Source organism: Branchiostoma lanceolatum, chromosome 5 (genome assembly GCF_035083965.1).
Source record: "Branchiostoma lanceolatum isolate klBraLanc5 chromosome 5, klBraLanc5.hap2, whole genome shotgun sequence".
NCBI classification, from domain to species: domain Eukaryota; kingdom Metazoa; phylum Chordata; class Leptocardii; order Amphioxiformes; family Branchiostomatidae; genus Branchiostoma; species Branchiostoma lanceolatum.
In genome coordinates this window covers 1,932,271-1,948,255 of record NC_089726.1, presented here as the reverse complement: position 1 = coordinate 1,948,255, position 15,985 = coordinate 1,932,271, and the positions used below count along the sequence as shown (strand labels likewise).

Genomic DNA, 15,985 nt, shown 5'->3' with positions numbered 1-15,985 from the left:
TGCCTCGTATATGTTGCAATGTGAAACTCTTTAGAGGAAAATCGTTTTGGAAACTAAGTTTCTAGATACGTTTGTGAAGGTTAGACATCCAAGAAAACAATGTATAAAGAGAATTCAAACTCTACAACTGGATAAAGAAGATTTATTTCCGGTCGACGTTTCGGGTGACATCCATTACTCTTCTTCAGCGTCACTGAAATGAAAAAAAAAGTTTGTAGATGTTGATATCATTAGCATGAATGGGATGAAAACAAGTTTTGCACAGCAACATACTTTGGAAAATAGTCAGGTGGCAGGTGTATTTGATCTTCTTTCAACGATTTGACCCCGTGTCACCATCACTGCAACGGCTTGAACTTTGACAGGTTCCGATGTAATTGATGGACGTAGCAACGATACACACAGATCGAGTGACAAAGGGACAAACGTGTCGTCGGTAAGTTGTTCCTGTTGGCGCCGATTTGCTACATTGGGAAAGGCGAGCGTACTGGGATGTTAGCTTGCTTCGTCTACTTCGCCAGGTTACCTTAACGGAAATGAATAACACCCGGAGGGTCTCCTCAGCAAGGCAGTCGTCTAGAGCAATATGGCCGGAGGTACATGTATGGTCTTACTGCGGTTATTTACAAGTGACATGTTGATAGGTTTCAAATCCCTACATTTAATGTGTTATAGATATCCAATGTGATTTGGATAATTATACAACATTGGTCAATAAAATATTCTTTCCTCAGCTCTCCTATGTGTTTTAATGGGCTATTTAAGACCAGTAACAAAATAATCGGAATAGTTTCAAAGTTTGTTTAGTGCCACCAGTCTAGTTGACGCAGCTACCACGGGTAACGGCAAACACTAGTCTGGTGATAAGGGGTCACGGTCGACAGGTAACGTTGCACCTGTTTGTACCTGTTTACTTGGTGATGTGGCAGTCTATCCGCCATATTGAGATCTAGGCTTCTCCCTAATTCTTTTAAGCCAACTTGACGAACACAAGCAAGGAGGAATCCCTGGGTCCACTGTCTGATCCACTATGGCTGCAGGTATGGTCTTGTCTATAATATAAAAGCACCAAAAGGCTGACCAAAACGACGTCACTCTGTAACGTTTTAAGGGAAAGGGGAACCGAGGCAGACATTTTAACACTCAGTATTGTTGGGAGGGTGCGCGGCCGCGGGGACGTCCCCGTCGGTCGTGGATCTCAGATCTACAGGAGTGGACTGGTCGCTCAGCCAACCAGATGACCAGACTGGCGGAAGACCGCCAGCAGTGGAAAGCTTTCACAGAGAACTATGCTGCCCCGACGGCTGATTAAGCTATGGGAGAGAGTGAGTGAGTGAGTGATTGTTGGGAAGCGAAAGATATTCCGGTGTGGTATTTGATTGAGACCTGTGAAGTCCCGTACCCTTTTTATAAGAAACAGGAGGGGTTATGTAGAGGACACATATTTTGTAAGGGCCTGTCGTCACTTTTGCCTCACATCTACCGGCAAATTTGTTATAGCAAATTGAGGGCATTCTTGGGACAGTCGTAGATATGTACATACAAGGAAGTGAATGTAATGGAAGAGGATGTCACAGATTCTTCTCGACGGTCGATTCCTTCTTAGCTTTGCTGGAAATCCTGCGACAACAAAAAGGCATGAGAAATGTGGTAGCTTTTGGTGCTCGATATTTGACAATTAAGGGAAGGTCTACATTATTTGCTGCAACATATTAGACTGAATTTTGTAACATGAGGTAGAATTTCACTTGCCGTCAACTTCCTGAACTTTCCTTGCTCAGATAGACTCGAAGTGATTCTAAAGCTAGATTTTTTCCTTCACCAACTCTCGTCGTGTTATGAACAAAATAGTTGTACTCTTAAACACAACTTTGATTAACTCTAGTTTTCTTAGTTACGGGATTAATCTGAGGTGCAAATTAGGACTTAATTTACATAATCAACGAGCGCATGCTATAATTCCTGTGCTTTCCATAACAGGCCTTTAATACATGTATCTTATGGTAGGTGGGACATTAACAGATGCTAATTATGCTAAAAGAGGTTAATATGCATAATCAATGCAAACCACCACTTTCTATTAATTATGCAAATATGTGAGTTATTTGCATAATTTATCATGAAGTGTAAACATAGAGTTCTGCCAAAGGAAATGACTTTCAGTTTCACACATATATATATACATGTGATCTTGGTAGAGAAGGACATCATTTAAAATAGATTTTGTTAATTATAGCCTTATCTCATCAAGTTGGACTAAGGCTGTTCTCTCCCTACAGATGACGCGGCCCGCCATTAGGTGCTCTAGGTCTTCAGACCTCACCCCTACATCCCCAGCAAGCCTTATTTACGTTTACATAATCAATGAGACAAAATAAAACAAAAAATAAAAAAGCTCTAAATATTTCATGGAGATGTGAGGTCTCCGATTTCTTGTTGTTTTAGGTCTAACAGTTCGTTATACGCTGTCTCTTGGTATCAGTTACTCTAGACGGTTTCTAAAATTGCAAATAGAAAAAAGCCCTCTGACACTGTCCATTTCATGTTGTTCCCAGCAAATCCTGAGGAGATGGACATGAGCACGTTCTACACGGCTGTGGAAAAAGGTGACGTGCAGACTGTCAGGAGGGGGCTGACGGCTGGGGTGGACGTCAAGGTCAAGAGAGACTGGGCAAGATTTGTAAGGAGACCGATTTCTAATTGATGAAACTGAAAGAAGTTTTGCTTCAGTTGTGACTGAATGTGCAGCCATGTTGTAACCGGTTTTTGTCCCACCTGTTGCTCTCTCCAGTCTGACCAGACATCCCTGCATGTGGCCGGCAGGTACGGGCGGACTGAGGTGGCAGGGCTGCTGATCAGAAATGGTGCCGACGTGAACGCGAGAGACTCGGTGAGTAGCAGTAACATTGGCCCGATTTCTTCTGGCCTGTATCTGGACAATGTCTCTAACGACATTCATGTCACAACACTCCATGCGTCCTTATTTAGTAGTCAGCTACCATTCCCTTCAAAAACAAATATCAGTTAGAACGAAAACCTGAACTGTTCTGTCCTGAAGCAGGTACAACAACGTCCAGGCAAGCCTTTTACATCTTTGTAATGGGCACAGTTCAGTGCGCGCTTGGTATGCATATCGTAAAAGATACCCTCCAAGAATTAACATATGAACTGTCAAAGTAGAGAACAACTTCCCCGCAAACTTTACCTTAACCCCCAACAAACAAGTTAACGCAACTCACACGGACTTGAATATATGCTCAATTGTGAATGGGCCCTTAGTGATACCAGTCTACCACACTGGTGTCACTTCGTGCACTTTTTTTAATACAGGGAATAAAGGAGTTGTTGGTTGTGGTACTCTGTTTTGTCACTTCAATTCTTGTTACAAAGTTTATGGTGTCTATTTTGAAACTGGAACCATCTTGTTTTTTTAACCCATATTGTGTGTTTTTCGCCCCCCCCCGTTAAATTTAGGGTCTGCAAAGTATGTCATTCATAAGATTTATTTGCTGTGGCCTTACCCAAATTGTTAATAAATCACTGGCAATACTGTTTCATCTAGTGATCTATTCTTGATGGATCCACCGCTACTGACTCTGACCTTTGTCCCTGTGCAGTATCAGTCCACACCCCTTCATCATGCCGCCTACGAGAACCATACCACGACTTGTGAGGTTCTGATTGGTGCAGGTGCTGATGTGAACGCCAAAAATGAGGTAACGCATACATGTTTCACATGGACTCCTGAAGACCACATGGATGCAAAAATGATAGAATTTACTGACGTTTTATTTACCAAATGTTGAGCAATAGGCAGCTACGCTGCATTAACATTAACTAGTACGCTTCTTTCGATATGCAAATCAGTCACTATCCATTTTCATTAGTTACCACTACAGATCCGAACGGGACACCTGAGGAAAGAAGGGTCTTATTATTGTTGGTTAGCACATTCTGTTTATCTCTGCTATGAACCATCAAGATGTGCATTCAAAACCTGTCTTGTTTAATGTAGGGAAACGCCGGCCTCTGAAACAGAATTGATCACTATCGTGTTTTGTTTTGTTTTGTTACCCAAATTGTTCGTACATCGGTGCTGTTTTACTGACCCGTGATGAACCACCCATCACTACTGACCCTGAACTTTCTTCCTGTACAGACCCACTGGACACCTTTGCATAAGGCTGCTTACTTTGGCCACACCGAGACCTGTGAGCTTCTGATTCGTGAAGGTGCAGAAGTGAACGCCCGAAATATGGTAATACATACGTATTTGACCAGGACTGCTTAAAGGCAACCTAAGCAATTTCAGGGGGTGAAATATTCTACATTAAAAAATCAATTTGGAAAATATGACTTTCAATGCCCTAATATTGCTTATGTTGCCTTTAAGACCGCGTGGATGCAAATAAGATGGACTTTATCAATGTTATGTTGGACAATACATAACTACGCTGCAAGTGACAGTAAGTAATCAGTGTACAGGTGTGATGTTTATCAAAACCTTGCTTGCATAATTAATGAGCTACAGTCAAACCTGGCCGGCCAACCCGGTGACATTGGCCGACCAGGACTGACTGCAGTTATAAGCCACGTAAAACAGAAACGTCTAATTCAACATAGTCGCTTAAGATCCTCTGTTGACCAATGTTCTTACCCGTCCAGCATCCATGGTGCAATCAACCGCCAAAATTCTACATAGAAAGAAATGGAAACTCGTTTTGGGGGCTATTTTAGGAACAGGCAGCTTACCCAAAGATCACAATTGATTGTAAGACTGACACAGCTCTGATGGTTAAACTATGGTTGAACTTTACATAACACTCCTTCGAATTCTTGTTTGTCTTGTTTTTCTTTGTTGCTATCATCCAGATTGTTCCACGACATGCCTTCGTTCTGTTTTAGTTACCCCTGATGAACTGTTTCTTCAGCTTTTGAGTTGTATGTTTTCACCATTTGCGCCGTTTTTTTCTGAATTTTTTTGATATTATTTTTGCCTGTGCAGTGTGTATCCTAGTCTGTATAGAGTAACTGACAGTAGAAGTATTAGTAGTAGTAGTAGTAGTAGTAGTAGTATAGTTACTGTAGAAGTAGTACGTAGTAGTAGATGATGATCATGAACGCACCACTACTGATTCTTCCCGTCCTCCCTGTACAGGAACACGACACACCCTTGCATCGGGTTGCTGGCTGGGGCCACACAGAGACTTGTGAGCTTCTCATTCGCTCCGGTGCGGAAGTGACGGCAGAAGATGAGGTTATTCAAGTTTGACACAAACGGATGAAAAAAAATGATTGACTTAACTAAACGAAAATTAATGATATGTTGGACTATCCACACCTATGCCGTGTTAACGTTGGGTCTCACTAAATACCGAAAACAACCGAAAACAACCGAAAACAACCGAAAACAACCGAAAACAACCGAAAACAACCGAAAACAACCGAAAACAACAAAATCACTAAATACCGAAAACAACCGAAAACAACCGAAAACAACCGAGAACAACAAAATCACTAAATACCGAAAACAACCGAAAACAACCGAAAACAACAAAATCACTAAATACCGAAAACAACCGAAAACAACCGAAAACGACAACATCACTTAATACCGAAAACAACCGAAAACAACTTGAAAACAACTTGAAAACAACTGAAAACAACCGAAAACAACTCGAAAACATCACGAAAATAACCGAAAACAACTCGAAAACAACACATTTTAGCAGACGCACTTATTTTGAGCTTGAGTTTGCTGTGTTCTTAATGCTGTTCGCGATGTTAAAAGATACCATTTGAAATCCCTTCAAAATGCTGGCAGATGTGATGTAGTTAATACCTAGTTAATATAATCTAGGTGTGTCCCTTACAAGCTCACTTTGGAACTATACATGAGCATTTTTGTTAAACACTGTAAAGGAGGATCACTGATCAACAGATTTCTTTGATATTCAGCATGCAGTTTAACACAAAGTGACGTACATGTAATCTATAGCAGGTGGAATATTGGTGCATACCAATTATGCAAGTAAGGAAATGATTTGCCTCATTAATAAGTGCCACTTTCCTTAAAAAAAAGTTATTTGCCCCAGGGCCAGGGTCGGACTGATAATCTCCGCTTCTGGTGATATCTAATTTATTTCATGTACCAATCTTGGGTACACATGGTCGGTCCCTTTAGTTTGTAGGGTAGGGTTTTGCGAGGGGGCATTATGTAAATTGTCAGTAGAGAGCCAATGCACCCCCTATGAATGATTACAGATGTTTCATGATATGGGTGCCGCCATATTAACTTGACATTCTGGAAAATATGGCAGCTACCACAAGTGGATATGGGTGTTGATATTTCTTATTACATTTGCCAAGAAGGTTATATCCTTTTTAAGCTCCATGACATTAATCCTAAACTTGAGATGAAAACTCTATCTATGTATATATATATATATATATATATATATATAATCTAGCACCTCGGGTATCTTTTAACATCGCGAACAGCATTAAGAACACTGCAAACTCAAGCTCAAAATAAGTGCGTCTGCTAAAATGTGCTGTTTTCGAGTTGTTTTCGTGATGCTCGTTTTCGAGTTGTTTTCGGTGTTTCCGAGTTGTTTTCGTTTTTTTCGGTTTTTTTCGAGTTGTTTTCGGTTGTTTTCGAGTTGTTTTCGGTTGTTTTCGAGTTGTTTTCTGTTGTTTTCGGTTGTTTTCGGTATTTAGTGAGACCGTTAACGTTAACTTGTACGCTTCCTTTAGTAACTGCACATATCCAGTTTCACTAATTCCCATAGCATAGGTCGGGATGCCTGCAAAAAGATCTCCCTTGTGCACAAGAACCCTTCTAATTACTGTTGGTTGGTTTATCAAGTCTATAACCCCTCCTGAACTATGATCATATACTTAGAAATATATCAAGATTGATAATGCAAGAAAAAGATGGCCTTTGAAATGCAAAAATTGTTCCTATTGTGACCCCTAGTTTTGTCCCGTTTTGTTTTGCCGTTGTTGTTTTGTTGCTCAAACCGTTGATATATCAATGGTATTTTTATGCCCCTGATGAACAGGACACACCCTTGCATCGGGCTGCTGAATACGGCCGCACCGAGATATGTGAGCTTCTGATTCGTGCCGGTGCGAAAGTGACGACCAGAGATCAGGTCATACATGCTTGTTTCCCATTGACCGCGTGGATGTAAAAAGACAAATTTTATTAGTGTTATATTGAACAACATACAACTCTGCTGTATTAACTTTATCTAGTACGAATCCATTTTCACTTATTACCCCTACCGACCTGCATAGCAAATCAGAACAAACGAAACTGTTTGCATGTCTGATTACTGTTAGTTACTCAAGTCTTCACTCTTTCCTGGATTATGAACGTATTTTCTCACATTTTAGTCTCATGAAAGCAAAAAAATCTATTGTGACTTCTATTTTTGTGTTGGTTAATTGCTGGTATCCAGCTACAGGTGATCAGGAACGTAGCAGCTGCTGATAACAAATCTCTTTCATGTATCCCTCTACAGGATGGGAGGACTCCTTTAGATCTTGCAAGTGATGAGGAGACTTGGCATTTCTTGAAGGTCAGTCCACAAACCGCAATTGTTTGTTTTTCTTTCTAATATCTAAAAATTATCCTTGTGTTAAAACTGAATTGTTGTGATCAGCTATAGCAAAAAAATGTCGTTGGCTTCATCGCAATAGAATCTCTGGATAACTCGTTTATATAATTCGCCCCAAAGTCGAACAATGCTGAAAGTTCTCAACAATTTTTCTTTAAGGATGCGGAGAGACAGGAGGAACAAGAATTGCACAACTAGGAATTGCTGGACTGACTGACGTAATACTTTGGTGTTTTCTTCCACACCAACATGTCCTGTAGCTGCTTTTCAGTTCAGGCCTCTGTCGATGTCTATCCTCTCCCGCTGGGCGTTTGTTCCTCTTCTGACTAGAAAAGTAGCCTATCAATAATGTACTAAAGCGGCAAAGTCAAATTGTATAGTTGGCTTTTATGGTAAGATTCAAAATAGTTAATTAAATGTAATAACAATGGCAACTTTATTGTATACCAATTCAATAAGAACCAACTTATGGCAATTTAATTCTGGGAAATATTATAAGGGACTACATATGTATGTTATAGGATTTGGTGGAATCTTTAACGCTTTGGCAGTTTTTTAATGTGATGTCCTGTATTCATTAATTCACATTTACAATGCAGACATTGATTACTACATGTCAGTTTATACACTAGTTACATTTGTTGTATTATCCATTGAGGGAAATTCTAGAGATGACAGATTGTCAAATGGTGTTTGATGCATAATATACTAGTAGTAATATTTTTAAAGCATATCAACTGTAGAAACTAGAATGTGAGACATTACGAGTAGGAAAATAACCTACTCAACTAAGTAGTAAGGGGTGGGACTATACATGGTGGTCTTTGGTTAGAGAGTCTCTTGTGTGATGTACTATGTCCTATATCTACAATGCAGAGATTTGACGTGATCAGTGAGTTTATGACCTTGTCCTTAATCTTTACTAAATTGCAATGTATCTTAACGTCTGTACTTTACTCGCTCTGGAATGATCCGTTTTTATATTCCCTTCTAGATTTGAACTCACGGGAGGGTACTGCGGGTGTCAGATTTAAGGGGTTTCGAATTCATGGTTCTTGACGTTACATGTAAAACAATTGATAACTGATGTTTTATCCTGATTCTGGCAGTGGCCGAACAGGTGATCAGAAAGGCAATAAAAGAGAAAATGCGTTCGCCGCACTTTGGTTTCCTGTCATTTTTTTCGCCCAAGTAAAAAGACAGAAGAGGATGACTCGTGACAGCATGGCTCACTTTCTTACTTTATTCGAAATGTTACAAAAACTGAATCTCATATAAATATTACAATCGATCTTCAGGAACTTACCACAATTCAAATATACTAAAAACGGCCGGACTGCTATTAAACATTGCATCCACCCTTAGCTTCGGCAGATCTCAACATGGAAGTTATCAATAATCATAATCATCATAATTATAATCATAACAGCACCTAAGATATTGCAGATATATAAATTAACAGTTGCAAGTTCCAAGACCAGATACATTTGTAGTTATTCATAGAAAGCACCATGTTGTTATTGTTCCTGAGGAATTCGAACGTTCCACTTGGCATGTTGCTACATTTTCGTTAACTAAGTTGTTACATACTTTGTTACTAAAAGCTGCCCTGGATAATGTTACATACATGTAAATACCAAGAGCATGCATTTAACTGAAGTAAACATTTATGAACTACATGATATACAACGTGGCTCGGTGAGTTGTTAATACTGACCATATATTTTACTGCTTAAGTTAAAACAATATTACAGAAATGTCAGAGATGCGGTATCTTCAGAAAACATTAAACTTACAAAAGTCGCAAAGTACGTATTTCCATGGCAACTAAACAATTTACAAAATCGGCAGCCAGATTTAAAACAGTGACTTTAAAACATAACTTCTTGTGCCCTTTAACAATACCTTAGTAACGATAACTATTACGATAGTAGAGACGAAAATGTCTACAACATTTCAAACTTAAACTTAAGGACAACATAGTTCCCAAGTCATTACTTAAAAATGACAACTGGTCTACTTGTTACAAAAGTGTCATATGATAATAAATCATAAGCAAAAGTATGTACAATTAAGAAAAATGGGTTAACTGCATTCTTCAATGACATGGGGCAAGAAAAAACATCTCTGCAAATTTCTTGTACATCTTGGTGTACTGATTATATTCATACTGCCCGATTGCCTTTTAAAGTTTTCTTTTTTTTTACTACTTCTACGACTACACTATGAATCAGAGAGCTCTATATGCCAAAAGTCATCATCATCATCATTTACTCCATCAGCTACATACACAAATTACAGAGCACATCATAGAAGACTCCGCCCCCCTCCCCTCCACCCACAGCCCTATATACATCCCTGACACGCTATGGTCATGACACATCATGTAATATACATGTTCCCCATGTATAAATAATGCTGTTTCAATATACATATATAGGAAAATAAAGTAGCCTCTGGCATGGAATGGTATTTACAACGGGGCAGGACTTTCAAACTGTCGAAAACCTTGTGTGGCTTCAACACTGTAACTCGCCGCCCCCTGTACAGTATACTAGTGGACCAATATGGCAGGTCAGCTACATTTTCTACATGTAGAACGTTACATGGAGGGTGCTATGGAGTATGTTCTATAAACCTACATGTTGTTATGGAGTCTGTTCTGTTCTTTGTTCTGCTTCATCAAGCAGAAAAGACAAGTTGCTATTGAGTTTGTTCTGGTATGGTACGTGTAGAAGAGATGTCACAGTTGCTATAGAGTTTGTTCTGGTACATGTAGAACTGTTATGCTGCTGGGGAGTTTGCTCTGCAGGTTGCTAAGGAGCAGTGCATACAGAATATTAAGGTTCCATGCACACATAGTGCCATTGTTGTCTTTTTGTAGTAGAGTTAATGTCACTAAAGTCACCACTCTTACAACACAACAAGGATAATGATTGTCACATTTGACCCTTTGGCATGATTAGACTGAATCAGACTAAGGTGAGATATGGGATGATGTGACAGGGATCAGAAGAAGAATCTGAACTTTTAACTTTGTCTCAGTTCTGGCGTGGATTTGTATTTCCACATCCTAAGCTGAATCCACGTGATCATTTTTTCCATTTTCAAGCCAGATGATACACTGACACACAACCTGGAATTTTGAGATCCTTCAAACCTCTACACACCCTCATAGGCGGTCCATCGAACCCTTCCACATCCCCACCACTGATGTTACATGACAGGTTAGGTTTCTCTGAAACCATGGCAACATAACGCAGCAGGACAGAAACCTGGAAAGTGGCATGTGACACACAAACTGGGACTGAGACGAGAAGACAGACGATTTAGCACCATTTTTTACCGCCTGCTGCTTTAAATATTTTACTAATGCCGCAGCAGGCAAAAAACTGTACAGCTGTGGATTTTGATAAATTATATTGTTATCAGAGATCTACAAGTACAAAAACTCCTGCTCCAAGTCGTCAAGGTAACGAATTTCCCAGGCAATAGGTGTCGTCCTGGCAACAGGTTACCAGGGCAACAAGTCACGTCGTCAAAGTAACACGCCATCCAGGATAAGTCTGGCTACCTATTGATTCAGTGTGACATTGGGTCTCCTGCTGATATATTTAGTGTTTTTCACTGGTATCATGTTTTTGGACCTAGACATCAATACTCCATATTTCTGCGGTAGTGTGCACCGTTAAGGTGCTGATCTGGAACCCTGCGTGGCTGGCTACCGTTACTCCACGGAGCGGTTCACGTGTTCCCGGCCGCCACTGCTTCAAGGCTGGTTCTTTTGCCTGGGAGGGATGGAAGGATAACTGAAGTCAGTCATGGCCTTCTTGCAGTCTCTTCAGCATATAGTACAATAGTGCCACCGGTTGAGCCATTAACAAACTGCAGGTCCCATGCTTCCCATATAACATATTTTCATTGCTGAAATACGGTCTTGATTTTTATTTGATGTTAAAAACCAGACATACGAAATTTGTCCTTCACAACAAGGGGCAAGGTCGTGTTCTACTTGAGGGTCATTCTCACCTTTGTCATCTGTCACCCGAGGAAGCATACTTAAGCTGAAGATGTAACGTTACTGACTTTCAAACTCAGACATGCCAAATTTGTCCTTCCAAAACTTTCAGTAGTTACTGATAGAACAAAGGCCAAGGTCGTGTTCTTCTTGAAGGTCATTCTCACCTGTGTCATCTGAGGAAGCGTACTCTGAGGCCGGAGACGGGGTTGGGGAAGCAGGTGCCGCAGTAGCCACCACACTTGCCCTGCACTACCGACCCATCCTGCAAGGGGGAGCAATGTACAAGGTTAGTCTGTGTCCAAAGTGTCTGGGGCAGGTTTCCAGATCTATTAAAGGCCGCAGCAATATAATTTGTTGTTTCTTTCAAAAATCAACTAGAAAAATAACTGTAAGGAATGAGTTCGAACTTTGGTACTAGCAGTTTTAGACAACGAACATAGTCAGATTCAGTTTTAGGGAGACAACATAATCAGATTCAGTTTTAGGGAGCAAACATAGTCAGATTCAAGTTTTCCTCACATCATTTCTTGCTGAAGCCTTACTTTAAAATGTCTGAGAACAGACAGATCATGGAGCGCACAGAATCATCTGCCTATTATCAAAACACTGCACAGCACAGCACACCACTTGCAAAGCTTCTGATGGCTTTTGAGCATAAAACAGCTGCAATTCTATGCCAGCAGTTTAGCAAAGGCACCTTCTCCTGCTCTACTCTACATGAAGCTGTGAATGTTACATGTCGCTGTGCCTGACCTGTGACCTGTGGATGTCGGCTGTGATGAATATGCCCTGCATGCAATAAGACATGTGCAGTTATGGATGAAGTTCAAGTTCATCTCTATCTAAACTACATGTATGTCCTTTCATCCAGTTGTGTAGAGTGACTTAATGATCTCACGATGTCATGAACAGTACTCAGTATAAGGATGATGCTACTGTGTGTCATCTGATGGCTAAGTTTGAAGATAACACTATAACTGTCCTGTGTGAAACACTGTGTATTAAATGACCTGCTGATGAACTTGTATCATCTGACTATATCATCAAGTGTTAAGAGTTCAAAATTTACAGTGCGACTGACCTGTGACCTATTGTGCCGTCTGATATGTTATCGAAAGTTAGAGATCAAAGGTTACACTGCAAATGACCTCTATCATCTGAGTTCAAAGGTTACAGTGGGACTGACCTGTGACATGTTAATGAAGCTGTGCTATCTAAGGGCATATCAGAGGTTAGAGGCCGAAGGTTAGAGTGTGACTAACCTGTGACCTGTTGATGAACCTTTCATCTGATGGTATATCAAAGGTTAGAGTTCAAAGGTTATAGTGTGACTGACCTGTGACAAGTTAACGAAGTTGCACTATCTAATGGTATATCAAAGTAGTTCAAAGGTTAGAGTGTGACTGACCTGTGACCTGTTGATGTCAGCTGTGATGAACCTGCCCTGTGTGTGCCACTGTGTGTCGGGGGAGACACCAAGTCCTGTTCCAGACAGGTCGATGTTGAACGCTCCCTGCAACATACAAAAAACATACAACATGGTTAGATGTATTTTCATCAACACAGATGACATGCCAAGGGATTTGCAAATGGGGATGCTGTAGGGCCCCAGCCACAATAAAACATTTCTGAAGTTAAAAGCGGTGCATACGGGACAGTGCCCATTTCCATCTCTAATAGCCGTTGGACCACACCAGAAATGTCTCCAACCCAGAACAGCGATAGTTGGTTCATTTCCTGCATGCTTACCTGCAGGCTTATATCCAGAAGAGCAAAAGTTGAAAACAGATTGAAAGAACTGTGGTTTCCATGGTGATCAACAACCACTTGGGAGGCCACAGAATGATAACAGATGACAGATTCATTTATTACTTTGAGCTGTTGGCTATCCTTGGGACTTGATTGTATGCAGGTAAAACTTGGTCCATCTAAGTTAGGGTTATTCAATCTACAAGGACATCACCTAGCTTACATAATACATGTAAATAAAGTGAATCACAAACAAGAATATGCACAGCCAAGTTGGCAACATTGCAGGAGGAGAGAAGGAGAAAACAGGGAACACGTTATCGGTCCCAATCTGATGTGACTGGCGTTCATTCTTTTAACACCACATTTGCAACATCAGTGTTTGAGGACCTGCCAGAAGTCTCCATTTTGTGCAATGACCTTGAACAGAGGTCAGAACAAAGTTCATGAAAACATATCCGAAAACTGGCAGAGACGGTCAGAACTACATGATGTACCTGCCAGAAGTGCAACTTCTCCATTTTGTGTAACGACCTTGAGCAGAGGTCATATGACAGTAGGTAAAAATAGATGTACAAAACTGGCAGATAAAGTAGCAAACACTTCCAAGACATGATCATCTAACTGCCAGAAGTACAACTTGTCTAATTCTCACCATGACCTTGAGCACCGGAAAGGTCACGAGAAGTATAAACAGAAGGTAACACTTGGCAGAAGTCTTGAGGAACTGTAACTAACACTAGTGTTAGCAGGTACCATGTAAACATGGAGGGTCGGATACAGAAATAGAACGCCTGGATCTGTCTGGCTGTTCGCTGTGATTTCCTACCAGCCTTGGACACTACCCAGTACTGCAAACCTTCCACTGAACAACACTTGTGTGGTTGTGTGTGTTCTGAGGAATCACCACCACGGTGAAGAATTTTGTCCAGAAGAAGCTGACAAATTATCTTCTTTCCCAGGCCAGGGCCCCAGAAGTCAATATCTTCTTTCCCTGACCAAGTTCTGTCTATCACAAAATCATGAGAGTTCATTCGTAGCTAATGACTAACAGACAAATGATGGTGAAATCTAAACCTTCTTGGTTTATCTATCTGTATGATATAATCTTATCCACCCAGTCTGTACATGGCTTCCCTTCAGCCAACAAGGAACCCCTATAACATGCTCCCAATGACATTTCGCCTCTGGAGACCCCCTGAGGGTCAGGGTCTTCCCCATGTCAAAAGTCAAAATTACCTCTGTGGCACATTGGCCCTGGAGCTGAGAAGCTGGCCCATGCAGGCCCTGGAAACAGTCTGGGTTCTAGGCTACAGCAGAAGAGGCTTACATAATGAGGAGCTGGCCTGCTGAGGCCCTGGAAACAGTCTGGGTTCCAGGCTACTGCTGAGAAGGCTGACCTAATGAGGAGCTGGCCTGTGTAGACCGTGGAAACAGTTGGGGTTCTAGGCTACTGCTGAGAAGGCTTACATAATGAGGAGCTGGCCTGCTGAGGCCCTGGAAACAGTCTGGGTTCCAGGCTAGTACATGTACATAAGATGCTGACCTAATTAATTCTCCATCCTACTGTGGAGCAGTGTTCACCCCAGGACCCTCCAGAGGTGTTGAGTTCCAAGGCTATTAATCTTCCACTCAGGGATCAACAGTGTCTTCCCTTCTATCTGTCTGGTCTGGATAAAGGTAGGTTTCACTGTGTTCCCAATATACCTCTGTTTAAAACTGTGAATGGTTTCATCAAGTGGGTAATTCAATGGGTTGAAGTGGGGAGTGGAACCAGTCAGTGATGCCCTGAGGAAGATAGCACTAGCAGACCAGAGGGACTACCCAAACGTGGGCGCGCACGTGATCATATACTGGTTGTGAACTATAGAGTATGCATGTCTGTATAAAATTAAAGACTATTTGGAAAATCATAAATGACACACATACACAGAAGCCAGCTTTGAAAATTAGTCGGGCATGGGCACCTCACACCTCTGCTGCAGGGTTTGCGGAAAAGGCTGGGCTGTCTACCTGGCCTGGCTAGCTGGCCTGTCTACCACGTCAGGCTACTCAGATCCCCCCATTCATACCCCCACAAATTTTCAGATACGTATGCAGATGCGCCCTCTAGCGGAATGTATCCAAACTACACCCAGTGTATGGTATAGCATATAGCGTATTGACCAGAAATCTATAAGTAAAGTAGAAATAAACTACTGATCTAAATATTTCGGTTTACTTTTGTGAATTTCTAAGGGTATGCAAGCAGATAAACAGTATCAATGACGGAGAAGGAAACGGTTCTCGTGGTTGGTGTAGCGAACAGCGTTACTAGCAGTTTGGCTAAACAAAGGAACCACGTAACTGGAGGCCTGGCTGTAGGCGAAAAAACAGATGTTGCCAGAGGGCGGGCCAGAGTATGTCCCCTGGTATCAAAACAGAGTGGAGAGGAGCCATGTGAGCACGTGGCTGTCGGCGGAAGTTGACAGACTAAAAATGACTGTCATTTTCCCTTCATGTTACAGAAGATGTTATAGTCATCATCGTACAGTATTGTCTCTAAACAAACGCAAGTCCTTTCGTAAAGGTGTGTGTGACATTAAACACA

At 41.2% G+C, this 15,985-nt stretch overlaps 2 protein-coding genes across 3 annotated transcripts in view; one reads left to right on the top strand and one right to left on the bottom strand.

Moving 5' to 3' along the window:
- The first annotated feature begins 380 nt into the window (after positions 1-380).
- Positions 381-8,769, top strand: LOC136434352 (26S proteasome non-ATPase regulatory subunit 10-like). 2 transcript variants are annotated; one of them, XM_066427137.1, is made up of 9 exons: positions 381-596; positions 2,556-2,680; positions 2,792-2,890; positions 3,618-3,716; positions 4,160-4,258; positions 5,159-5,257; positions 7,065-7,157; positions 7,530-7,586; positions 7,785-8,769. In XM_066427137.1, the coding sequence occupies exons 1-9, from the start codon at positions 587-589 to the stop codon at positions 7,821-7,823; spliced, it is 720 nt and encodes a 239-aa protein (XP_066283234.1). In that variant the 5' UTR covers positions 381-586; the 3' UTR covers positions 7,824-8,769. The 2 variants fall into 2 exon arrangements, with proteins under 2 accessions (XP_066283234.1, XP_066283233.1); XM_066427136.1 differs by lacking the exon at positions 381-596 and adding an exon at positions 888-1,040.
- Positions 8,770-8,854: 85 nt separating this feature from the next.
- LOC136434630 (A disintegrin and metalloproteinase with thrombospondin motifs 9-like) overlaps positions 8,855-15,985 on the bottom strand; it is a 99,991-nt gene continuing 92,860 nt past the window's right edge. The window contains exons 32-35 of the mRNA XM_066427543.1: positions 13,055-13,159; positions 12,400-12,435; positions 11,811-11,908; positions 8,855-11,413 (exon numbers count right to left, since the gene is read on the bottom strand). Coding sequence (XP_066283640.1) covers positions 11,816-11,908; positions 12,400-12,435; positions 13,055-13,159 — 234 coding nt within the window. The 3' untranslated portion in view covers positions 8,855-11,413; positions 11,811-11,815. The remainder of the gene's footprint in view (positions 11,414-11,810; positions 11,909-12,399; positions 12,436-13,054; positions 13,160-15,985) is intronic.